Source organism: Bufo bufo, chromosome 1 (genome assembly GCF_905171765.1).
Source record: "Bufo bufo chromosome 1, aBufBuf1.1, whole genome shotgun sequence".
Taxonomy (NCBI): Eukaryota; Metazoa; Chordata; class Amphibia; order Anura; family Bufonidae; genus Bufo; species Bufo bufo.
Window position 1 is genome coordinate 137,951,401 of NC_053389.1, and position 27,455 is coordinate 137,978,855.

The 27,455-nt window shown below is 44.7% G+C and overlaps 1 protein-coding gene across 1 annotated transcript in view; it reads left to right on the plus strand.

The window, feature by feature from the left end:
• CAMTA1 (calmodulin binding transcription activator 1) overlaps positions 1-27,455 on the plus strand; it is a 1,602,965-nt gene that overhangs the window by 1,405,777 nt on the left and 169,733 nt on the right. The window contains exon 9 of the mRNA XM_040424166.1: positions 18,802-18,928. Coding sequence (XP_040280100.1) covers positions 18,802-18,928 — 127 coding nt within the window. The remainder of the gene's footprint in view (positions 1-18,801; positions 18,929-27,455) is intronic.

Sequence of the window (27,455 nt, forward strand, 5' to 3'; positions counted from 1 at the left end):
CAGCTGTCATGTGTATAGATGTAGCAGAGCTGGGTGTACTGGGGCAGCTGTCATATATAGAGATATAGTAGAGCTGAGTGTGCTGGGGAAGCTGTCATGTGTATTAGATGTAGCAGAGCTGGGTGTGCTGGGGCAGCTATCATATATAGAGATATAGTAGAGCTGAGTGTGCTGGGGCAGCTGTCATGTGTATTAGATGTAGCAGAGCTGGGTGTGCTGGGGCAGCTGTCATATAGAGATATAGCAGTGCTGGGTGTTTTGGGGCAGCTGTCACGTGTATAGATGTACACTGGCTATAACAGATATAACAGAGTCTACAGTAGAAGTCTCATATTTTTTCAGTCAGTGGCTATGCAGCTCTTATAGCTGTGCTTTGCCTCTGGTACAGAAGGTCATGGGATTGAATCCCAGCATACACATCTCTCCCTCTCCTGAGGACGGCAATACAGATGACTATGCCTGGGATTCGTCGGATTCAAATCTCCTAAATGAGAAGTGTGCAAGTTGTGACACAGGCAGGGCGTCTATAAAGTAGTAAGGGTGCTGCTGGGAGGTGAGAGAAGGCAGCCGCTGTCCTGCATGTCGTTACAGTGTGTGGTGTTTGTGACAGCGGCCAAGGAGCCAGAAGTCTGCCAGATTTTTAGAAAAGTCCAGAGAACCCCTTTAAGCTTTTTTTTTTTCATTGTAAAATTTTAAACAGTATTTTTTTTCTGGTACCCCTGTAGGAGTAGAAAAATGCCAAAAAAGCCATACCTAAACCATTTATGATGTTCAAAAACACCAAAAATGCACAAACTCAGCGTAAAATTTATCACAAAAAAAAGCTTTGTCAACAAAAAGACATTGAGCGTATGTATTTTGTGGTCCGCAAAACACGGATCCGCAAAAAATACGGATGACGTCCGTGTGACATCCGTATTGTATCCGTATTGAAATACAATATGTTCGTGTGCATGAGCCCTAAAACTACTGGCTAAGAGCTGGTGTAGATTTCAGCTACAGTACATTTTACACCAGTGTTCTAGTGTGAATTATTATAAGGCCTCATTCACGCGAATGCGATTGGCCCGGGAAACACGGTCCATGTGCCTGCTGGATCTCCTGGGCCGACCGCAACTCCCTGGATCTTAGTGTTTTGTGATGCAGTCAGTTTATATCTGATGGCGAATCTCTTGGACTGAACTGTTTTCATCCGCTTTCGGATATGACCTATCTGTATCATAACACACTAAGACACAGTGGGGGAGATTAAGCAAAACTGGTGTAAAGTAGAACTAGCTTTTTTGCCCATAGCAACCAATCAGATTCCACCTTTCATTTTTCACAGCTCCTTTGGAAAATGAAAGTTGGAATCTGATTGGTTGCTATGGGCAACTAAGCATTTTTTTCTTTTCACTGGCTTTGATAAATCTCCCTCAGTCACAGGGCTGGCTCCAGGTTCATGTGGGCCCTTGGGTGATAAATCTCAGTGGGCCCCTTGTGCATTTGTCAGATGTCACCACGGCATCTGAGAGTGTTAAAAAAAATGGAAGCGCGGGCTTCCTGCTCAGATGCGCCTTCCCCCCGCGGAGATCAGGGAAAGCACCCTGTTCTAAAAATGAGCCGCAGCCTGTACTAGGCTTCCAGGATCATTGTTAGTATATCCCAGTTCAGGCCACTAGGTGGCAGCACTAAACTGTGATATACAGTAGTGATTTCTATAGAGGATAATGGAGCAATTTCCATTATTCTGTAATCGGATGAAAAGCTATTTAAAAAAAGATTTTAAAAAAAGTTTTGAAAATCTAAAAAAAATAATTAAAACATAAAATCACTCCTCTTTCCACAAAAATAAACAAAAAAAGAATAAAATTATGGGCATTGTCGCATGCGAAAGCACCTATACTATAAAATAAAATAAAAAGTTAGTCCATATGGTGAAGGATGTAACAGAAAAAAAATGAAAAAGGCTGATTTGCTGTTTTTTCATTACTTTATCTCCCAAGAAAATTGAATAACAAGTGATACACACCCCAAAAAAAAAATACAGATTTCCCTCAAATGAGCCCCCACACATCTCTGTAGACATAGCTATAAAAAAAAGTTATGGAGGTCACCGGGGAGCAGGGGTTCTGTTAGGGTTGCCACCTTTCCCAACAAAAAATAATAGTTACACAAATTAAAAAGGTTTGTGTGTCTATTTAAGTTTTATTTAACCTCTATTTTTGAAATGATTATGATGGGATTCCTCACAGCCTTCTTCATTAAAGTCAAGAGCCTTAACCACTGGGCTATAGAGCTTCATGTTAACCTGCTGTATGTATATTGTAGGAGAGTACCTGGGGTGGTGGTAGACGGGAGGTACGTGCCACCGGGGGTCCTGGCCCCGGTGGAGTAAGAGCCAGAAAAGTGCATTTTGCAGCAGTTACGCTGTTAACAGCGGATCCGGGCTGGCTCTTATTGGGAGCAGGCAGATATGCGGGCGGGTGCCTGTCTCCCCACGGTCCAGGCCAGGTTTTGCAGGGAAGGGTTAAAACCCGACCAGCAACAAGGGTGTGGTGCGCAGTGTGGAGCCTCTGTGTTCTCTGGCTGTGAGAGTAAGAAGTGGAGGTGAGCTGGGCTGTGTGCTGAGGCCTGTAAAGGAGTGTGCAGGGACCTGCAGCTGAATCCAGGAGGGATCCGTGTCCTGTGGCTAGAAGCAGGACCCATGGACTTACTTCACCAAGGAGAAAAAGGTGACATTACTCCTGGCTTTAAATAGACTTTGCTTTATGTGACTGAAACAGGCCTCAAGTAGCCTGCAGCAGGGACTTGCTGTGTTTGAACTATTATTTTGCTGTGTGTGACCACCCTCCCTATGAACTGCACCGTCTTTCACAAATATGCACTGTGTGAATAAACAAAGCATTGTGTTTTACACCAAGACCGGTCTGTGTTGCCTCTATACTGCACTCGCTACCACTGCCTACCAGAGCGGATCCCCACAATTGGTGGCTTCAGCGGGCAAACAGCAGTGTTGTGTTGTTTGGACTGTATGTCATATATTAAGCCGGCAAGTTTTGTAGCTCTAGATAAGATGGAGGAGGCCATTAGACACTTGGTGCAAAGTAATGAGGAGGCTACTCGGAGACATGAGGAAGCCCTGAGAGACCAGCGGCAGTTGAATAGTCTACTGGCCCAGCAACTGGCGACTATGCAGGAGTCCATGCGTGTGTTACAACAACAAGCCGTCCCAGGTGGAACCGCAGTCCAACCTGCTGCCCGGGATAAGGTGCACTCAGCATTAAGAAAGATGGGCCCCGAGGATGATATCGAGGCGTTCCTGATGGTCTTCAAACGCACTGCAGAACAGAAAAGGTTACCTGCAGAACAGTGGGCCGAAGTAGTAGCGCCATTTTTAGTGGGAGACGCACAAAAGGCCTACTTCGACCTCAGTCAGGAGGAAGCCAAGAGCTATAAGAGGCTGAAGGGGGAGGTGTTGGCTCGTCTTGGGGTTAATACCTATGTGCGGGCACATCGAGTCTACCAGTGGGCCTTCTCTGAGTCCCGGCCTGCTCGGTCCCAGGCCTATGACCTGTTACACCTGGTAAAAAAATGGCTGCAGCCTGAGACATTGAGCCCCTCGCAGATGGTGGAACGGGTGGTGGTTGATCGTTTGGTGCGGACACTGCCAAGGGCCATACAGTGCTGGGTTGGTCAGGGAGACCCCGGCAACCTGGGTCAGTTAGTAAGCCTAGTCGAGAGGTATGTGGCGACCCAGGACTTGGTGCGGGACTCAACGCAGGCACGGGAATCCCGTCAGGCTCCTTCTCAGGCTAGGGATCCGGAAAAAGGGACCCAACCACAAAGGGGGGGGGGAAGGCTAGTCCTACTCCAGGCAAGAGAGACCGGGGAGGGACCATGGGGATTCAATGTTGGCACTGCCACGGCCTGGGACATAGGGCAGCGAACTGTCCTCAAACACCTGAACCCATGGACTGCGGGTTCGCTCGCCGGTCCTCTTTCTTTGCCCGGCCTGTATGTACCGCAGATGCATGGCCGGACGCCGATATGCCACCTCTGTGCCAAGTCTTGGTCGATGGGCATCCGATTAATGCTTTGCTGGACTCTGGGAGCCTGGTAACCCTAGTGCATGAGTCCTTAGTGTCTGAGACACTCCCAGAGAAGCAAACCCTGTCCATTGTCTGTATCCATGGGGATCGCCGGGAGTACCCCACTGCCAGGGTTACCATGTCCGTGTTGGGCAAAGAGGTGCAGCATGTCGTCAGAGTGGGACGCCAAATCCCTTATGCCGCCATACTGGGAAGGGATTTTCCTCTGTTCTGGACTCTATGGAAGAGCGATATGCCTTCCCTTAGGGACAGACGACAATCGGGCCCAGTGCCCGAGGATCCCGATGCGGGGATACCAGCCGTAGGGGTCACCACATCACCTGCAGAGTGTCATCCCGATAGGTTTCCCCTAGAGGTGTTGGCAGGCGAATCCGTGGAAACCCCATCCATCCCGGACCTGGAGGTATCCCGTGACACGTTCGGGACCACCCAGCTCCAGGATCCGACATTATTGCGGGCGAGGGAAGGGGTGACAGTGGTAAATGGGGTGGCTCAGCACCCAGGGGCCGACTCGGTGTTTCCCCATTTGGCTTTTAACCAGGACCTGCTGTATAGGGTGGACAAAGTGCAGCACGAGGTAGTGGAGCAGCTGGTGGTACCCCAGCCATACCGCCGTGTGGTACTGGACTTGGCCCACTTCCACGTGCTGGGAGGACATTTGGGCGTAAAAAAAAAAAACAAGAGCGGATTCTGCAAAGGTTCTATTGGCCCGGGGTTTATGAGGAGGTCAAAAGGTTTTGCCAATCCTGTCCAGTGTGTCAGATGACGAGCCCCCAGCCCCACTATCGCAGTCCCCTGGTACCCATGCTCATCATTGAGGTCCCCTTCGAAAGAATAGGGATGGATCTGGTAGGCCCCATAAACAAGTCGGCCAGAGGGCACCAGCATTTCTTGGTGGTGTTAGACTATGCCACCAGATATCCTGAAGCGATCCCACTACGTCATACTTCAGCTAAGCTCATAGCTAAAGAACTCATGGGTATGTTCGCAAGAGTGGGGATTCCAAAAGAGATCCTGACCGACCAGGGGACACCCTTTATGTCTAAGGTGACGAGGGAGCTCTGCAAGCTTTTAGGGGTTAAACGGTTACACACGTCCGTATACCATCCTCAAACCAACGGACTAGTGGAGCGCTTTAACTAAACCCTAAAAACTATGCTCAAAAGAACCGTAGCCAAAGACGGAAAGGATTGGGACCTGTTGCTGCCGTACGTATTGTTTGCAGTGCGAGAAGTGCACCAGGCATCTACGGGATTCTCGCTCTTCGAGCTATTGTACGGTTGACGGCCAAGAGGGTTGCTGGACATCGCTAAAGAGGCGTGGGAGCAACAGCCCACCCCACACAAGAGTATTATAGAGCATATAGAAAAGATGCAGGACTGTATAGAGACAGTCCTACCAATCGTCCGGGAACACATGGAGGCCGCCCAACTGGCACAGAGCCGGGTATACAACCGGAGTGCCCAGGTCCGGACATTTAACCCGGGTGACCGGGTACTGGTGCTAGTCCCCCCACCATTGACAGTAAGTTTTTGGCACGGTGGCAAGGTCCCTACGAGGTGAAAGAGAAGGTAGGGCCAGTGAATTACAAGATATCCCAGCCAGGCCGGCGGAAGCCAGAACAGGTATATCATGTAAATTTACTGAAATCGTGGAGAGATAGGGAGTGTCTCATTGGGGACGGCCCAAGCACTGTCTTGTCTGCGGGGAAGATCCCAGCTCCACCCGAGGTCCCGGAGGGCACCTCCGCGGTAAAGATAGCGGGTGGTCTGTCGACCAAACAAGCTCAGGAAGCCAAAGAAATGGTGAGTCGAAATAGGGACGTGTTCTCTGAGCTTCCTGGTTGAACTTTGGTAGTCCAACATGACATCGTCACCGAGCCCCACGTCAGGGTACGGTTAAAGCTGTATCATGTACCGGAGGCCTGGCGACAGGCCATTTCAGAAGAAGTAAGGTCGATGTTGAGGTTAGGGGTGATTGAGGAGTCAAGGAGCGAGTGGGCCAGCCCCATAGTCCTCATCCCAAAACATGACGGTACTCTCCGCTTCTGCAATGACTTTAGAAAGCTCAACGAAGTGTCGAAATTCGATGCCTACTCCATGCCCCGGGTAGACGAGCTCATAGAACGGCTAGGGAAAGCTCGCTATTTCTCAGTCCTCGACCTCACAAAAGGATATTGGCAGGTGCCTCTCACGGAGGCGGCAAAGGAGAAGACTGCCTTTGTCACCCCCGAGGGGTTATTTCAGTACCAAGTTTTTCCCTTTGGCCTACATGGCGCTCCAGCCACCTTCCAGCGATTGATGGACGTCATCCTACGGCCCCATCGTCCATATGCTTCGGCATATCTGGACGACATCATCGTGTTTAGCCAGGACTGGGAGAGTCACCTGCCCAAGGTACAGGCCGTAGTCGATTCACTTAGAAAAGCCGGACTGACGGCCAACCCAAAAAAGTGTTTGATCGGGTTCGAGGAGGTCCGGTACCTGGGATCCGTGATTGGGCAGGGAGTTGTCAAACCCCAGGTAGACAAGGTTGAGGCGATCAAGAGCTGGCCCAGACCTCTTACCACGAAGCAAGTACGTTTGTTCCTAGGGATGATAGGATATTACAGGCGCTTTATCCCCAACTTTGCCACAGTGGCGGCCCCGTTGACAAGACTTTTAAAGGGGAGGAAGACGGTGATGGTCCGCTGGGATGAGCAGGCGGAAGAGGCGTTCTCCCGTTTGAAGTCGGCTCTGTGTGGGTCCCCGGTTTTGGTGACACCAGACTTCACACGGGAATTTGTCGTTCAGACGGACGCCTCTGGAGTGGGCCTAGGGGCAGTACTTTCTCAGGAAATCAGTGGGGAGGAAAACCCTGTTGTCTTCCTAAATCGCAAACTCACCCCAGCGGAAACCAGGTACAGCGTGGTAGAGAGAGAATGCCTGGCCATTAAAGGGGTTATCCGAGTTATGAAAAAAAATAATATAGCACTGAATAGCTGATATATAACTGAGCTAAGCAAGTTTTATGCAAAAAAAATATATATATTTCCTCATTTCCCTGGTTCTTTTCTGGCACTTTGTTTACATGCAATAAAAACAATCTCTGGCCCTCCCCCTGCTCTGCTAAGGGAGTGGCTACAAGAGCTGCCCTGAGTGACATGTCTGCCTGCTGGGAGACTCTGCAGCTAGTTGTATGTGTAGGACTACAAGTCCCAGCTGTATAATGACACTGCTAAGGGAGTGAATACAAGAGCTGCCCTGAGTGACATGTCTGCCTGCTGGGAGACTCTGCAGCTAGTTGTATGTGTAGGACTACAAGTCCCAGCTGTATAATGACACTGCTAAGGGAGTGGATACAAGAGCTGCCCTGAGTGCTGGGAGAAAACAGCAACTTGTAAGTGTAGAACTACAAGTTCCACTTATATAATGACACTGCTAATACACACAGTATCTTCCCCCTACCTGTAAAGCTTTTCAGAACTTCTCTGTCAGCTCCTGTGCCCAGCATTTGTCTCCTCAATGCCTGCAGCTACACAGTAAACACTTCAGCCCTGAGTCTTTGCAGCTGAAGGGGTTAACAATCCTAGCAGAGAGCAGAGTGAAGGGGGCGTGGCCAGCACAGTGACGATTAGTTTACAGGCTTGTAAACGACCTTTATCAAAGCAGGGAGAGAAGCTGACATCACAGGTCATGTGACCCTCAGTGAAATCTGAGAAACCAGCCACTGGAGATAAAGTGAGTGAATTGGAAAGCTGTTACATTTGCCCAGTTAGGAACATAGAAAGAACAAAAAAATTACTTGGATAACCCCTTTAAGTGGGCCCTCAAGTCCCTTAGGTACTATCTGTTAGGGAGAAGGTTCCGTCTGGTGACCGACCATTCCCCTCTTCAGTGGATGAGCCGGGCCAAGGAGGGGAGTGCCCGGGTCACCAGATGGTTCTTATCCCTCCAGAATTTTAAGTTCAGTGTCAAATTTTAAGCTTACAGGGGAATGCCGATGCCCTGTCCCGGGTACACTGTTGTACGTGTGTCCAACCTCTCAGGATTGAACAGGGTGTGCAACCCTTCAGGGTTGAACAAAGGTGGGGGATATATAGGAGAGTACCTGGGGTGGTGGTAGACGGGAGGTACGTGCCACCGGGGGTCCTGGCCCCGGTGGAGTAAGAGCCGGAAAAGTGCATTTTGCAGCGGTTACGCTGTTAACAGCGGATCTGGGCCGGCTCTTATTGGGAGCAAGCAGATATGCGGGCGGGTGCCTGTCTCCCCACGGTCCAGGCCAGGTTTTGCAGGGAAGGGTTAAAACCCGACCAGCAACAAGGGTGTGGTGTGCAGTGTGGAGCTTCTGTGTTCTCTGGCTGTGAGAGTAAGAAGTGGAGGTGAGCTGGGCTGTGTGCTGAGGCCTGTAAAGGAGTGTGCAGGGACCCGCAGCTGAATCCAGGAGGGATCCGTGTCCTGTGGCTAGAAGCAGGACCCATGGACTTACTTCACCAAGGAGAAAAAGGTGACATTACTCCTGGCTTTAAATAGACTTTGCTTTATGTGACTGAAACAGGCCTCAAGTAGCCTGCAGCAGGGACTTGCTGTGTTTGAACTATTATTTTGCTGTGTGTGACCACCCTCCCTATGAACTGCACCGTCTTTCACAAATATGCACCGTGTGAATAAACAAAGCATTGTGTTTTACACCAAGACCGGTCTGTGTTGCCTCTATACTGCACTCGCTACCACTGCCTACCAGAGCGGATCCCCACAATATTATGGCTAAAAACCTCAGTAGTAGTTTCCCACATATTATGCATTCATATATATCAGAAGTATGTATATATATACACTGCTCAAAAAAATAAAGGGAACACAAAAATAACACATCCTAGATCTGAATTAATTAAATATTCTTCTGAAATACTTTGTTATTTACATGTTTACTTTGTTTCCTAGGCCGTTCATGGTTGTGTGCATGAGCCCTAAGCGTATGGCCACACAGTCAGGTTTCTGTATGCAGTTTTGGATCATAAAAGGAGAGAAAGTACAAAGGACAGATACGACTTCTCTTTTGGCTCTTGTGGCTTCCAAAACTGCATCAGAAATACCCTTAATGTGCCACCTAGGCCCGCACTTCAAGCTGCTCACATGCCGCCCTGCACCACCCTCTTTTGAAAAATGTCAGGCATAAATCTCCAGAAAAGCCACACATTTTTGTTTAAGCAGGTCATCCGCCTAAATTCGCTATTTTTTTTTACCACTTCCCCTTGACTTCTATGGAAAACCACCACTATTGAAACGCAGTTGTCCATGTGAGCATTCTGAGGGTGGTTTCACACAAAATTTCTTTTTAGAAAAATGCCACTGCAGTTTTTTATGCTGTTTTTTGAGCCAAGGAGACGAACGCTGCCTGGCCCTGTCAATCAAGGACGGCAGGGTGTGACTTGAGGTGGGCGAACGGGGCCTCTAGGAGCAGGAGCAACGCCCCCCCCCCCCCCCCCCCCCCCCCGCCGCTCCTAGAGGCTAAGCATATCATCAAAGTTAAAATTGTGCAGTAACGGGGGCATCCATAAGCATAAGATTAGGAGAGTTAGGGTCTGCTGACATTAGCACATCGCTAATGTCAGCCAGTTTAATAGGGTTAATTCTGGTGACAGAAACCCTTTAACAAATCCAATAGCGCAGAGTGTTTTAAACCGTGCGTTTACCACAGCTATATGTGTCACTCTGACATTATTTACTATTGCTGTCATTGCTTTAAAAAGCTTAGAAGGGAAAGGGGGAGCCACAATTTTGTGAAAAAAAAAAAAAATCTCCTAGTCTGTTATATACCAATTTTCAGGCCAATTGGAGCACTTTTGATTTGGGTAATACCCCTAAAATTTCGTCAGACCCTAATCAAATTTTTTGACTGATTCGTTAGAATTGTACCCAAAACAAATTTCAAGCAATTTGCTCATCTCTTGTTAAAATTAATCAGTTATACTACAAAAAGTTGCAGGGTAAAGTACAAAAATTATTCAACATGCAATTCCAAATTTTCACCACATGGTGTCACTGTGGCGACACAAAAAAGGTTAGAGCTAGAAAAGTTTCCCTGTTTTTCGCTACATTCACAAGTGCCTAAGAGTTATTCCATATATTGCGGGTCACAACAATCCTCTTTTTAAAAAAAAAATAATAATATTGTATTTAGTACATTTTTTATTTTTTTTGCAATATGTGCTGCAGTCACTCTTGTGTCAGACTAGACCGGGCAGATTAGCTTTCATTCCTCCTGTGCAGAAATGAGACTTGGACACCCATGATCCTGTCACCAGTTCACAGGTTGTATTTCCTTTAAACTCTTTTGAATTAACGACTGCATATCAGGAACACTGCACCAAAGCTGTTATTTTGCAGATGCTGTTACCCATCATCTATTCTAGACACCACAATTTGGAGCTTGTCAAAGTCACTCAGATCCTTACATTTAACCATTGTTTCTACTTCCAAACACATCAACTTGAAGAACTGACTGTTCACCTGTCTAATGTCTAATGAGTGGTGCCTACTGATGATGAGCGAATCCAAGTATCCGAAGTGGACTTCAGGGAAAATTCAATTCGCCGCAAAGCCGAATTTTCAAATGCTTCGTGGTAACGAATCAATTTTCCCTTAAATGGTGGTAAAAAAATAAATAATAATCATCCCATCCATTTGAGCGCGAAGAGGCCACCGTGGCCATCTTGATTGAAGATCCTGCGTGAAATCTCGAGCGCTGTGACGTATAACATATGATCTTCAGTCATTGCGCTCAAATGGATGCAGTGTGTTTTTTTTTTTCCACCGATTAACCCCTGAAAGCCCTAATTTGTTTTTATCTCAGATGCCGCGATCAGTGATGAACGCAGCATCTGAGGGGTTTGATGGGGTGGTGCAATCGCCGTTCTCCGTTATTGCGCCCGCTACTCACACAGAATTGGGCTTTGTGACGAAGTAAGGCTACTTTCACACTAGCGTTTTCAATTCCGCTATTGAGATTCATCATAGGGCAATGGGGACAAAACTGAACGAAACAGAATGCACCAGAATGCCTTCCGTTACATTTGATTGCGCTCCCATCGCGTTTTTCTGTCCACGATGTGGTGCGGAGCAGAACGGACACAAAAGAAAACCGATCCGTCCCCGATTGGTGTTCATGACGGATCCGTCATGGCTATAAAAGACATAATACAACCGGATCCGTTCATGACGGATGCATGCGGTTGTATCATTGTAACTGAAGTGTTTTGCAGATCCATGACGGATCCGCAAAAAACGCTAGTGTGAAAGTAGCCTAAGTCATCACGAAGCGAATATCTTTGTGAAATTCGTCGAAGCAGCCAAATTGAAGTTTTTTAAACTTCGCTCACTTCTAGTGGTGACATTGTCAGGAGACAATCAGTGTTCTCCACATGTCATGGCTGATTGGTGCTTGTTGTGTGTATTGTGTCTGTATATACAGTACGTGAGAGGAATGGATACATTTATGTATGGGTTAATATGTATACGTGTGTGTGTGTAATGTGTACAGTATAGCAGTACAGTACTATTTATGTTTGTGATATGGCACCGCTGTGTATGTATTGTGCAGTCTACAGTGTACTTGTCTCTGTACATGGGAATACATTTTAATTTTAACACTTTGTATCAGTGTAACTTTGCATTATCACTTCTAAAATTGGAAGTCTAGCCCTTTAAAAGACCAGCTCTGTAATGTGACAAGTCTCCCACGACAACAACCAGTTTTAATACTAATTGAAGTAAACAGTGAAGGTGTTTATTCACTGACAGCAAGCAGAATTCTTGAAAAACATCTTAAAATTGATGCACAACTTATATTAATAAATTCATCATAGAACTAACAAACGATTTTATGAAATCTGCATTTTCCAGATTCCGCAAGTCGAAAGAAGAGCCTCTTAGTGCCCTCTAACTCTTAGGCCTCATGCACACGACCGTTTTTTTCCGTTTGCGAGCCGTCTTTTGCGTTCCGTATACGGTCCGTATACAGAACCATTCATTTCAATGGGTCCGCAAAAAAAACGGAATGTACTCCGTATGCATTCAGTTTCCGTTTTTCCGTTCCGTTGAAAGATAGAACATGTCCTATTGTTGCCCGCAAATCACGTTCCGTGGCTCCATTCAAATCAATAGGTCTGCAAAAAAAACGGAACACATACGGAAATGCATCCGTATGTCTTCCATATCCGTTCCGTTTTTGTGGAACCATCTATTGAAAATTTTATGCCCAGCCCAATTTTTTCTATGTAATTACTGTATATGCCATACGGAAAAACGGAACAGAAACGAAAACACAATGGAAACAAAAAAACAAAACAACGGATCAGTGAAAAATGGACCGCAAAACACTAAAAAAGCCATACGGTCGTGTGCAATAGGCCTTAGGCTAAATGCACACGATCAGGATTGAAGGCAGATTTGCGCGCGGAAAATCTGCACCGTAGGTCATGTACATTGTATTCTATGACAATGTGAAATTCTCAATGCACGCGATGCAGATTTTTTCCGCGCGGATTTTTCCTGACCACATTTTATTCATTCACTTAGTAAAATCCGCACCAAATCCGCACGCAAATCCGCACTAATTGATGCGGATTGACCGCACAGATTTGCCTGCGAACACCTGCGGATTTCAGCGCGGATTCTCCGCACATGAATCCTGAACGTGTGCATGTACCCTTACACTACCAGTGATGTATGGATGAAGCAGTTCTAAACTTGAGTGTGAAGGTGCAAAAGACATTGAAAAAGACTGAATGCTATTACAGACAGAGGACGATGGGGCATTGGGAAGGGAGTAAGACATGACTGCAGGATCAGACTACACCTTTGTTTGTGGTCTGTTACTATGGAGACATATAGGTAGACACAGTTATATTTGGTTTTTGAACAGGACTTATTGCAATCTTTATTTTTTTTTACTTTAGATCTAGTGGAGAAAAAAATTAGGCAAAAGAATACCTACTGTAAACATAGCTGTTTGGTTGAGCTGTTGTTTTTTGGGATTTAGAGTTATAGCTATTATGAAAAGTTGGGTAACAACCAGCGATGGACTGGCCATCGGGAGTACCGGGAGAATCCCGGTGGGCCGATCGAATTATGGGCCGGCCAGGGCCGCCATCAGGGGGGTAAAGCCGATACCCCAGTAAGGGGCCCGGACCCCGGGGGGGCCCGGCCGGTCCCGAGCCATTTTAATTTTTTTGCTGTCAGTGTGTTAACTTTAAAATCAGCGCTCATCTCTTTACTATCTTACACTGACTCAGCTCCAGTAACAGCAGGCAGTGTGGGGGCGGCGCTCACTCACTGACGTCACACGCCTGCTCCTCCCACTAGGCGGCGCAGGCGCGTGACGTCAGTGAGTGAGCACTGCCGCCCGCACTTGTTACTGGAGGCTGGAGGGAGCTGAATGTAAGGTAGTAAAGAGATGAGCGCTGTGTTAAAATTAAAGTTACTGTCTGCAGCCTGCAGGATACCGATTTATTAATGTATACTACTGTGAGTGGCGGGGAGGGGGATCTATGGATGACGGCACTGTTATAGGGAGGGGGATCCGTGGATGGCACTGTTATGGGGGGGGTCTGTCATGTGGATGACACTTATGGGGGGGGGGGTCTGTGGATGACACTTATGGGGGCGATCTGTGGATGGCACCATTATGGAGGGGGATCTGTGGATGGCACCGTTATGGAAGGGGATCTGTGGATGGCACCGTTATGGAGGGGGATCTGTGGATGGCACCGTTATGGGGAATCTGTGGATGATACATACCGTATATAACATCTTATGCTATATGTGTCATCCACAGATCCACCCCATGACAATGTCATCCACAGATCCCCCTCCATAACAGTGTTTTGTGGATGACACTATTATGGGGTGGATTTGTGGATGACACTATTATGGGGGGGGATCTGTGGATGACACTGTTATGGGGGGATCTGTGGATGACACTGTTATGGGGGATCTGTGGATGACACTGTTATGGAGGGGATCTGTGGATGACACTGTTATGGGGGGATCTGTGGATGACACTATTATGGGGGGATCTGTGGATGACTGTTATGGGGGGGATCTGTGGATAGCACTGTTATGGAGGGTATCTGTGAATGGCACTGTTATGGAGGGGTATCTGTGGATGACACATAGCATAAGATGCTATATACGGTATGTGTCATCCACAGATCCCCCTCTATAACAGTGCCATCCACAGATCCCCCCATAACAGTGCCATCCACAGATCCCCTCCATAACAGTGCCATCCACAGATCCTCTCCATAACAGTGCCATCCACAGATCCCCTCCATAACAGTGCCATCCACAGATCCCCTCCATAACAGTGCCATCCACAGATCCCCTCCATAACAGTGCCATCCACAGATCCCCTCCATAACAGTGCCATCCACAGATCCCCTCCATAACAGTGCCATTCACAGATCCCCTCCATAACAGTGCCATTCACAGATCCCCTCCATAACAGCGCCATTCACATGTTTTTTTTTGAGTGTGTTTGGGAAAAATAAAGTGGGCCGGTCTGGCTGAAGTCCAGGGCCACTTTATTGTCCCAGTCCATCCCTGGTAACAACTGCTATAACTGCCTTTACAGCTCCATCCCAGTTGTCACTTAGCTGGATCCGGAAATGTATTGCGGCATAGCCTGATACAGAAACTCTGACAACTACAGGAACTATATTAACAGTTTTATTGATTGTCATCTACAGTCGTGGCCAAAAGTTTTGAGAATGACACAAATATTAGTTTTCACAAAGTTTGCTGCTAAACTGCTTTTAGATCTTTGTTTCAGTTGTTTCTGTGATGTAGTGAAATATAATTATACGCACTTCATACGTTTCAAAGGCTTTTATCGACAATTACATGACATTTATGCAAAGAGTCAGTATTTGCAGTGTTGGCCCTTCTTTTTCAGGATCTCTGCAATTTGACTGGGCATGCTCTCAATCAACTTCTGGGCCAATTCCTGACTGATAGCAACCCATTCTTTCATAATCACTTCTTGGAGTTTGTCAGAATTAGTGGGTTTTTGTTTGTCCACCCGCCTCTTGAGGATTGACCACAAGTTCTCAATGGGATTAAGATCTGGGGAGTTTCCAGGCCATGGACCCAAAATGTCAACGTTTTGGTCCCCGAGCCACTTAGTTATCACTTTTGCCTTATGGCACGGTGCTCCATCGTGCTGGAAAATGCATTGTTCTTCACCAAACTGTTGTTGGATTGTTGGAAGAAGTTGCTGTTGGAGGGTGTTTTGGTACCATTCTTTATTCATGGCTGTGTTTTTGGGCAAAATTGTGAGTGAGCCCACTCCCTTGGATGAGAAGCAACCCCACACATGAATGGTCTCAGGATACTTTACTGTTGGCATGACACAGGACTGATGGTAGCGCTCACCTTTTCTTCTCCGGACAAGCTTTTTTCCAGATGCCCCAAACAATCGGAAAGAGGCTTCATCGGAGAATATGACTTTGCCCCAGTCCTCAGCAGTCCATTCACCATACTTTCTGCAGAAGATCAATCTGTCCCTGATGGGTTTTTTTGGAGAGAAGTGGCTTCTTTGCTGCCCTTCTTGACACCAGGCCATCTTCCAAAAGTCTTCGCCTCACTGTGCGTGCAGATGCGCTCACACCTGCCTGCTGCCATTCCTGAGCAAGCTCTGCTCTGGTGGCTCTCAGATCCCGCAGCTGAATCCTCTTTAGGAGACGATCCTGGCGCTTGCTGGACTTTCTTGGACGCCCTGAAGCCTTCTTAACAAGAATTGAACCTCTTTCCTTGAAGTTCTTGATGATCCTATAAATTGTTGATTGAGGTGCAATCTTAGTAGCCACAATATCCTTGCCTGTGAAGCCATTTTTATGCAACGCAATGATGGCTGCACGCGTTTCTTTGCAGGTCACCATGGTTAACAATGGAAGAACAATGATTTCAAGCATCACCCTCCTTTTAACATGTCAAGTCTGCCATTTTAACCCAATCAGCCTGACATAATGATCTCCAGCCTTGTGCTTGTCAACATTCTCACCTGAGTTAACAAGACGATTACTGAAATGATCTCAGCAGGTCCTTTAATGACAGCAATGAAATGCAGTGGAAAGTTTTTTTTGGGATTAAGTTAATTTTCATGGCAAAGAAGGACTATGCAATTCATCTGATCACTCTTCATAACATTCTGGAGTATATGCAAATTGCTATTATAAAAACTTAAGCAGCAACTTTTCCAATTTCCAATATTTATGTAATTCTCAAAACTTTTGGCCACGACTGTACATTTTAAGAAACAGGTGAATAGAAATGTTATTGAAAAAGAATGACAGAGGATTTGTATTTATTGCTGTGTAAAATGCTTAATACTGCATTACAACAGATGACCACTAGGTGTCAGCATTGACTTAGTTATCAGTAATGTCTACATTGGATGAGTGACGTTTATTTTTCAAAATTTTCAGCATCAAGCCTTTTCATTCGTTTTGGGGGGAGGGGGTTCCATGAGTTGAGGCCGCTTATGAATCTCACCAAATGTAAGACCCAATGCACATTAACTTTTTGTCCCTATTCAAATCTGTAGCATCACTGTCCACATTTTAGCCAAACACCAAACTAAAAAAAAAACATTAGATTGCATGTTAAAAAAAAATTGTGTCTGTGGAGAAGGGTTTTGTTATAAGATTTGTCCTTTCAGTCATACAGGTAAATGCTTGAGTAACACAGGCAGGACTACTGCAAAGTATTAATTGCCACTGATAGTTAATGCAATTTTTGTTCGGATACGATGCGTGAGGTGAACGCATTGCCCCCGCACTGAATACCGACCCATTGATTTCTATGGGGCTGTTCACATGAGCCGTGATTTTCACGCATCACTTGTGCGTTGCGTGGAAATCGCAGCATGCACTATAATTTGCGTTTTACACGCAACGCAGGCCCCATAGAAGTAAATGGGGTTGCGTGAAAATCGCAAGGTTGCTAGGAGACGATCGGGATGGAGACCCGATCATTATTATTTCCCCTTATAACATGGTTATAAGGGAAAATAATAGCATTCTGAATACAGAATGCTTAGTACAATAGGGCTGGAGGGGTTAAAAAAATAATTTAACTCACCTTAGTCCTCTTGATCGCGGCCCGGCATCTCCTTCTGTCTCCTTTGCTGAACAGGACCTGTGGTGAGCATTAATTACAGGTAAAGGACCTTTGGTGACATCACTCCGTGATGGATCATGTGATGACCGGAGTGACGTCACCAAAGGTCCTTTACCTGTAATGAATGCTCACCACAGGTCCTGTTCAGCAAAGGAGACAGAAGGAGATGCCGGGCTACGCGATCAAGTGGACTAAGGTGAGTTAAATTATTATTATTATTATTATTTTAACCCCTCCAGCGCTAGTTTACTATGCATTCTGTATTCAGAATGCTATTATTTTCCCTTATAACTATGTTATAAGGGGAAATAATACAATCTACAGAACACCTAACCCAAGCCCGAACCTCTGTGAAGAAGTTCGGGTTTGGGTACCAAACATGCTCGATTTTTCTCATGCGAGTGCAAAACGCATTACAATGTTTTAGCACTCGCGTGGAAAAATCGCGGGTGTTCCCGTAATGCACCCGCACATTTTCCCGCAACGCCCGTGTGAAAGAGGCCTTAGAGCCACAACTATCACTCCCATCCTCCACGACTCCTCCTTGGCTGCTGCACACACACCTCTCTCCTCCCCTAATTGTCGGCCACTATGTATGAAGCAGGTAAAATGTATCAGCCTGAAGCCCAAATTGTGTCACTCAGAGGATTGTCTGAGCTGGGCACAATTGTAACAAACCCACAGCTTTCAGAGCTTTACGATATGTCTAGGTTTTTAGCCTTTGGATGTAATTCACTGACAGCAAGCAGACATCTTGAAAACAGTTTGGAAAGTAAATACACTTTATGTTAGAAATTTGCAGACATTTATATAAATATAGGTTAGTTATTTCGTCGAGGTTGAGTACACGGATGAGGGTTTGTAGTTTAGGCCTCTGCAGGGAGGGTTAACAGCCCAGGACATCTGAGAAAGTCATCACTGGTGGTTGAGCTGGAGTGTGCGGTTCCCCTTGTTAAGCCTGGTTTCATGACTCTTGTGCCGGGAAGGTTTATTACACTGAGAGCAAAGAGCAGTCCCTTCAGCAGCAGCATAAAACCGTATAATACATATAGTGCGCAAAACACTCGCCCACCCCTGCTGTCTTCTCATCGGGGTCAAACCCCTGAACTGTTGTGGTCATGAACATCTCATGTATGGAGGGGATTCATCACTAAAAATACAGGAGGTTCCACCCACCAAATGACCCACCAAAGTACAGATTGTATTGCTGTTCTAGGTGCCACAAATACAAGGGGGTCCAGGGACTAACCACTTTTTTCCAAACATGGATTTTATGTTGGAAATTGACAAATATGGAAGTGAGTTTGAGCCCTACCTTCTTGTAGATGTCTTTTATAAAACACTAGCATCTGAGGGCGACAGGTTCTGCTGGCCAAGGGCCTATTCCCAGGTGGACAGATTTTTATGTGGTCATATTTATTTTTAATATATTATCAGATAATCGATTATTATTTTTACAGTTATATGCCATTTTGCAGCCACGCGTTTTGTTATCTTGACTTACATTATTTTCATGTTGCAGCTTCTTATCCATGAATCTGTCTTTTCAGGGAGGAGTGAAAGTCTTAATTACGGGGCCATGGCAGGAAGCCAGCAATAATTATAGCTGTTTGTTTGACCAGATCTCAGTGCCTGCATCTCTAATACAACCAGGTGTCCTGCGCTGCTACTGCCCAGGTAAGTACACATATGGTCAGCAAATATGCTACCTACAGTGCAAAGCTGGGAGATAGCACTCACCCTGAGATGGGTTATAAAATCACAATGCTAATGACAGATAGATAGATAGATAGATAGATAGATAGATAGATGAGAAGTATCTTCTATTACTTTTCCCTTTAGGAATGCTCTTTAATTACTCATTTTATTGGAACATATATTGATAGATGGATATTAGATAAATAGATAGATATTTATTAGATAGATAGATAGATAGATATTAAAAGATAGATATGAGATAGACAGATGGATAGATAAATACAGAAACAGAGAGAGAGAGATATGAGATAGATACGTAGATATAAGATAGATGATAAATAGATATGAGATAGATAGACAGAATGGTTGCTTGATAGATGATAGACTATAAATAGATATTTGATAGAAATACAGATATTAGATATACAGTATCTCACTAAAGGGAATACACCCCTCACATTTTTGTAAATATTTTATTCTATCTTTTCATAGTGTTGTAGAAAATATTAATAGTTGTAATCAGCTCGCATCAAAGTTTGTGTAAGGAAAAAGGTGAGTCCCCCCTTCCCTCACCCTCAGTCAGAGACAGACGTGAGTTACCATCTTGATTGAAAATTCTGAGCAACTCCTCCTTCTCCTTGCCCAGCCTGTACTTTTATTTACTAAAAAGGGGCTGGCCCAAGACAAGGATACAGGAAGTGATAACATGCAGGAAGTGATGACATGTCAAAGGACAGGGAGGGGCAATCAATGTGGCCGGGCAGACAATGCACACGCCCATCCCTGTATAAGGAAGGATGAGTCATGCCCATTGTCTGACCAGCCACGTGGCCGCCCATCCCCCCTCACTGTCAGCATGGAGCTTATTCAATACTGCTCAAAAGTGACCAGTATCTAATAAAGATCATTCTACTGGTTCCCATAGGCTTGAAATTATCTGCGAGACATTGCTACGGCTATTGTCAGTATACGGTACTAGTATACCGACAAGGCAGATATATGCATGTCTTAAAAGCAGATATGTCTCCAAGCCCATGAGAAGGTTTTCATACTGACAGTTTTACCACTGGTCCTGATTCAGCCAAAGTACCCTCTGCTAGAGCGCTCTTTGGCTAAATCAGACACAGGGAGACAGATGACAATCTATAAAAACACACCCACATCCTAAAGTAAAATGTCCGCATAATAAAATTTCCACAACAATGGTCAACACTGAAGAGCTGACACGTTGATAGAATGTAAAGTAGTCAGTGTACAGCTGGTATAACAGTGTATATATGGTGTGCCCCCAAAATAACTCACCACACAGCCATTAATGTCTAAACCGCTGGCAATAAAAGTGAGTACAACTTTAAGTGAAAATGGACAACTTGTGCCCAAAGTGTCAATATTTTCTGTGGCCAAATTATTTTCCAGCAATGCCTTAACTCTCTCGGCCATGGAGTTCACTAGAACTTCACAGGTTGCCACTGGAATCCTCTTCACCTCCTCCATGATGACATCACAGAGCTGCTGGATGTCATAGACCTTGTGCTTCTCCACCTTCTGTTTGAGGACGCCCCACAGATGCTCAATAGGGTTTAAGTCTGGAGACATGCTTGACCATTCCAGCACCTTTATCCTTAATTTTTTCAGCACGGCAGTGGTTGTCTTGGAGTCGTTATCATGTAGGAATACTGCCCCGCACCCAGTTTCCGAAGGTAGGGGACCGTGCTCTGCTTCAGTATCACAGTACATGTTGGCATTCATGGTTCCCTCAGTGAACTGTAGCTCCCCACAGCCGGCAGCACTCATGTACCCCAAACCAAGACACTCCTGTCACCATGCTTGACTGTAGGCAAGACACACTTGTCTTTATCCTCACATGGTTGCTGCCACACACGCTTGACACCATCTGAACCAAATAAGTTTATCTTGGTCTCATCAGACCACAAGACATGTAATCCATGTCATTAGTCTGCTTGTCTTCAGCAAACTCTATGCAGGCTTTCTTGTGCATCATCTTTAGAAGAGGCTTCCTTCTGGGATGACAGCCATGCAGACCAATTTCATGCAGTGTTCGGCGTATGGTCTGAGCACTGACAGGCTGACCTCTCACCCGTCTAACCTCCGCAGCAATCATACAACCTCTGGATATGACGCTGAGCACGTGCACTCAACTTCTTTGGTCGACCATAGTGAGGCCTGTTCTGAGTGGAACCTGTCCTGTTAAACTACTGTTTGGTCTTGGCCACCGTGCTGGAGCTCAGTTTCTGGGTGTTGGCAATCTTCCTATAGCCTTAGCCATCTATATGTAGAGCAACAATTCTTTTTTTCAGATCCTCAGAGAGTTCTTGAGGTGCCATGCTGAACTTCCAGTGACCAGTATGAGAGAGTGTGAGAGTGATAACACCAAACTTAACACACCTTCTCCCCATTCACACCTGAGACCTTTTAACACCATCGAGTCACATGACACCGGGGAAGGAAAATGGCTAATTTGGCCATTTTCACTTCGGGTTGTACTCACTTTTGTTGCCAGCGGTTTAGACATTAATGGCTGTGTGGTGAGTTACTTTGAGGGCACACCATATATACACTGTTATACAAGCTGTACACTGACTGCTTTACATTGTATCAAAGTGTCAGCTCTTCAGTGTTGTCCCATGAAAAGATATAATAAAATTATTATTACAAAAATTTTATAGGGTGTACTCACTTTTGTGACATACTGTATATTAGATAGAGAGACATAAAGGTAGGAAGATAGATAGATAGATAGATAGATAGATGGATAGATATTTATTAGAAATACAGATATTAGATAGGTTTTGTTATTCTCTTATGTCTAATGTAGGTCAGCTGTGTGAGAGCAGCTGGGCCTATCTTGTTTTTAACTCCTCACTTGCTGTATGCACTGGCACTTTATATTATCTATGTATATACAGTAGATCGATATCATGTATTCAAAAAAATTTTTTACGATTGTAATCATGTAAACAGCGTAATTATTCTATGTGATCATGCACGCACTATATTGATTGTGTTATATTTGACTTTGTAAACTTATGTTGTAATCACTTGGACTTTGAATGGTTAACTGTTCACTCTTATCACATGACTTGATTCGGGTATATATACCCATGTAATGCTTGACAAAGGCCCCATTGTGTGGGCTGAAACGTTGCTAGGGAATAAACGGGTCATGACCTTTCACCACAGTCGGAGTGCTGCCTTTTCTTTGGATATACTATACTCAAGGAAAGGTTGTCCACCTTTCCATAGCATTTGCACCCAAACCTAATTGTCACTGTGCTGCTGTTGTTTTTTGTTTTTTTATTAGATAGATAGATAGATAGAAAGATAGATATGAGAGAGATAAGTAGATATGAGATAGATAGTTAGATATTAGCTAGATGGGATAGATAGATAAATAGCTAATTAATTTTTATTATATTCCTTGTTTTATTAGTAACATAGTATACAAGGCCGAAAAAATACATCTGTCCATCCAGTTCGGCCTGTTATCCTGCAAGTTGATCCAGAGAAAGGCAAAAAAAAAAAAAAAGTGAGGTAGAAGCCAATTTTCCCCACTTAAGGGGAAAACATTCCTTCCCGATGACAATCAGAATAACTCCCTGGATCAACAACCCATCTCTAGTAGCTATAGCCTGTAATATTATTACACTTCAGAAATACATCCAGGCCCCTCTTGAACTCTTTTAGTGAACTCACCATCACCACCTCCTCAGGCAGAGAGTTCCATAGTCTCACTGCTCTTACCGTAAAGAATCCTCTTCTATGTTTGTGTACAAACCTTCTTTACTTGAGGCGCAGAGGATGTCCCCTCGTCACAGTCCTAGGGATAAATAGATGATGGGAGAGATCTCTGTACTGACCCCTGATATATTTATACATAGTTATTAAATCTCACCTCAGTTGTCTTTTTTCTAAAGTGAATAACCCTAATTTTGATCATCTTTCAGGGTACTGTAGTCCCCCCATTCCAGTTATTACTTTAGTTGCCCTCTTCGTAACCCTCTCCAGCTCTGCTATGTCTGCCTTGTTCACAGGAGCCCAGAACTGTACACAGTACTCCATGTGTGGTCTGACTAGTGATGTGTAAAGTGGTAGGACTATGTTCTCATCACGGGCATCTATGCCCCTTTTGATGCAACCCATTATCTTATTGACCTTGGCAGCAGCTGCCTGACACTGGTTTTTACAGCTTAGTTTGATGTTCACTATAATTCTTAGGTCCTTTTCCATGTCGGTATTACCGAGTGTTTTATAATTTAGTATGTACGGGTGACTTGCATTATTCCTTCCCATGTGCATAACCTTACATTTGTCAGTGTTAAACCTCATCTGCCACTTCTCTGCCCAAGCCTCCAATCTATCCAGATCCCTCTGTAGTAGTATAATGTCCTCTTCTGTGTTAATTACTTTACACAGTTTAGTGTCATCTGCAAAATTTGATATTTTACTGTGCAAGCCTTCTACAAGATCATTAATAAATATATTAAAGATCTGAAGGTTTGGATTATTATGTTTTCTTTGCTGACAATATATCTGCTCTGCTTATAGGAATAAATGTCTACAAAAAAACTGCGGCCTAATGTATTTAGGAAATTAATCTCTATTTGAATGACTTTGCTCTAGGGAATAAATGGATATTGTCTAATCAGTAGGCCATAATGGTAGATACAGCAGAAGGACTGGAATAACTGTATTACATAGACCCATCTGGTTCTTCTCATATATCAAGGACTTATTTTCTGCAAAGAAGAACATTTGGCACAAGGAGAAATGGAAATGGAAATATCCTTTAATGAAATTTTTTCGCTGTATTGCATAGGTTAATACAGCAATAAGTATTTTTCTTTAAATCTTCACATAAAAGCCCCTTAGAATTTCCTCTGGATTACTGTAATCAGTGGTAATTAAAGTCCTATATATAACAATATACCAGTATTTTACCCTTAAAACTTCACTTTTAAGGTTAACATAATACACCCACATCAGAAAGCAAAAATAAACAGAATTAAAGGGTAACTGTCATGTTTTCATCAAAAAATCTATTTTAGCATATGTTACTGCTGCTGCAGCATTATGCATAAAGCAATCTTTAGTTTCTTCACTTACCACTGTTTTCCTTGAGTTTTTCCCTTAGTTATGGCTGTTTAAACATTTACAATATGAGGACCTTCTCAAGATGGCTCCTCTGCCAGTTCTCTGAGGCCAAAACTGCTTTCCCTAACTTCCCATACACATTTGCTGTAGCCAGCAGCTTCCTGCCAGTCAATCAGATTGGATTACTGAGAGACACGCCTCCTCACTCTGAAGCCTAATGCAGGCATGCAGTGTGAAGGACCGCCCCTCCATCTTCCTGTCTTCTTAGCCGGAGACAGAGAAGCCATAGCAACTGTCTTTTAAGGGAGCAGTGGAAAGGGACATAGGACATTAATGAAAGCTGGTATTATAAGGTAATTACAGATCTTTTGACAATCATTGACAGACTAACTCAGGTATACATGCCTAGCTCTAATAAACTAGCAAATAAATAAAAATATGACAGTTACCCATTAAATAAAATGGAGGTACTTATTTACTGTTTGGAAATTGGAGTCTTTTTCACAACTATGGGTGATTGTTTGAAAGACAAGGCATCACTGTGACTGGGAATCTTTGGACAGGTAGGGACTTCGAGGTGAGGGTACAGCCACCGATAAGTGGGGACGCTCCTTTCGGGGCGATTTCTCCGCTTTTAGGCAGAGACAGCATAGTAATTTAGGGATAGAATCCCGATGCCTAAAAGCAGACTGTGTACAACAATCATCTGTATTTTCTTTCAACACTTGGAGAATACTTGGAGAATTGTGGACTACAAGCAGAACCACCGTTATTCAAGTGATCTACACTGAGCTATATGGTGAAATGAATCCCTCTACTACTGAAAGTACTGTGAGTAACCACACCTGTGGTAATAATTGTATGTCATCAAACTGATTATCAGTCTCATCTTGTGATAATAACTACCTCCATTTTATTTAATTCTGTTAATTTTTGTTTTCTGATGTGGGTATATTATATATTTTTAGAGGTTATCATAAAAAATAAGTTTTAAGTGCAAAATACTGTTAAATGATATATATTCATATAATTACCCAGTCGGTACACGATTAAGTATTCAGTGAATTTTTCTATATATAACAACTGTTTTGATTGAAACACCTTTATTACAATCAATCGTCATACATACAGTACAGACCAAAAGTTTGGACACACCTCATTCAAAGAGTTTTCTTTATTTTCATGACTATGAAGGCATCAAAACTATGAATTACCACATGTGGAATTATATACATAACAAACAAGTGTGAAACAACTGAAAATATGTCATATTCTAGGTTCTTCAAAGTAGCCACCTTTTGCTTTGATTACTGCTTTGCACACTCTTGGCATTCTCTTAATGAGCTTCAAGAAGTAGTCACCTGAAATGTTCTTCCAACAGTCTTGAAGGAGTTCCCAGAGATGCTTAGCACTTGTTGGCCCTTTTGCCTTCACTCTGCAATCCAGCTCACCCCAAACCATCTCGATTGGGTTCAGGTCCGGTGACTGTGGAGGCCAGGTCATCTGGCGCAGCACCCCATCACTCTCCTTCATGGTCAAATAGCCCTTACTTTCAAAGTTTTCCCAATTTTTCGGCTGACTGACTGACCTTCATTTCTTAAAGTAATGATGGCCACTCGTTTTTCTTTACTTAGCTGCTTTTTTCTTGCCATAATACAAATTCTAACAGTCTATTCAGTAGGACTATCAGCTGTGTATCCACCTGACTTCTCCTCAACGCAACTGATGGTCCCAACCCCATTTATAAGGCAAGAAATCCCACTTATTAAACCTGACAGGGCACACCTGTGAAGTGAAGACCATTTCAGGGGACTACTTCTTGAAGCTCATCAAGAGAATGCCAAGAGTGTGCAAAGCAGTAATCAAAGCAAAAGGTGGCTACTTTGTAGAACCTAGAATATGACATATTTTCAGTTGTTTCACACTTGTTTGTTATGTATATAATTCCACATGTGTTAATTCATAGTTTTGATGCCTTCAGTGTGAATCTACAATTTTTATAGTCATGAAAATAAAGAAAACTCTTTAAATGAGAATGTGTGTCCAAACTTTTGGTCTGTACTGTACATACTTTAGCACTGTGACGCAGCACAGGCCACGAGTCAACACTTAATAAATTACTTACAATCGTCTTTGCGAGCATGGCATTGTTATGTAACGCATAGGCTAACCTACACTATACATCGCAATGAATGCTACACTAGCATACCTATTCAATCACAAAACCTTCCAACAAAGCATTTAGACAGTGATTAGGGAAGGGGAGGTGGGAAGGAGGGGGTAGGGAGGGGGAATCACATGCCCTCAGCTTTGTTGAGAAGACAGAAACAAACGGGGGAGAGGGGGAAGGAGAGGGGTTTAGTCCTCTTCTTCGTTTTCGACGTCCAAGATGTTGTAATCCCGCAGCAGACTATGGATAAGTCTGCGGCAGTCCAGGACGGACTTGTTCTCCCTCCTGAGAATGAGCCAGTTCCTAGCAAACCAAATAGCGTCCTTAAAACAGTTCATAAGGCCCCAGGCCTCCTGGATGGCTCCAACAGTATGGGTCCCAGGAAATAGTCCATACAGCACCGAAGTGTATTGCAGGCTGTTCCTGGGCACAGAGTCTCTGAGTTCATGTTCCAGGGCATCCAACAGGCCCTGCGCAAAGCGGCACTCCCAAAACAGGTGGTACGATGTTTTCTCCACGAAGGGGCACCTGGGGCAGTACCGGGTTTTGCACAGGTTGCGGGCGTGCATGACTGATCGAATTGGCAGTCCGCCCTGAATGGCCATCCATGACAAGTCTTTGTGCCCGTTGCTTAACCTGTCTGATGACACATTAGTCCAAACTGTCTCTGCGGTGTCGTCACGGATCCCTGGAATTGACTCCACCACATCCTTTGCTCTGATAAGTTTGTGGATAGTTTTGGCTTCCACAAGTCGGGTTTGAGGCCCTCCAGCTGATGTTCCCGTAGAACCAGGGAACGTGCCAGTTGTAAGGGATGGAGCTGTCCCACTTATCCCAGCCCAGGCCCCTCCAGAGGGGCAGGAGGAAAAAGCAAGACATAGCCTTGCCCGCAGAGCCGTTGGCTGTTCTCAGAGTCCAACGAAAGCTGTCACAAACAAAGGCGATCCGCAGTAAAGTGGGCAGGTCCGGTATGCCCTTTCCGCCCTTGCGGGTCTCTTTGTACATGATGGCTCGCTTCACTCTGTCTGTCTTAGATCCCCAGATGAAGCAAAACACTGTCCTGGTGATGGCCTTTGAAACGGTAGCAAGAGGGGGCCATGCCTGTGCGGTGTATTGAAGCACAGGCAAAACTTCATTTCGCAGGACGAGTGCTTTGCCTTCAATCGTGAGGTGTCTGAGGCTTCACAGTCCGATTCTTTGATTGACTTTGGCCAAGCGTTCTTC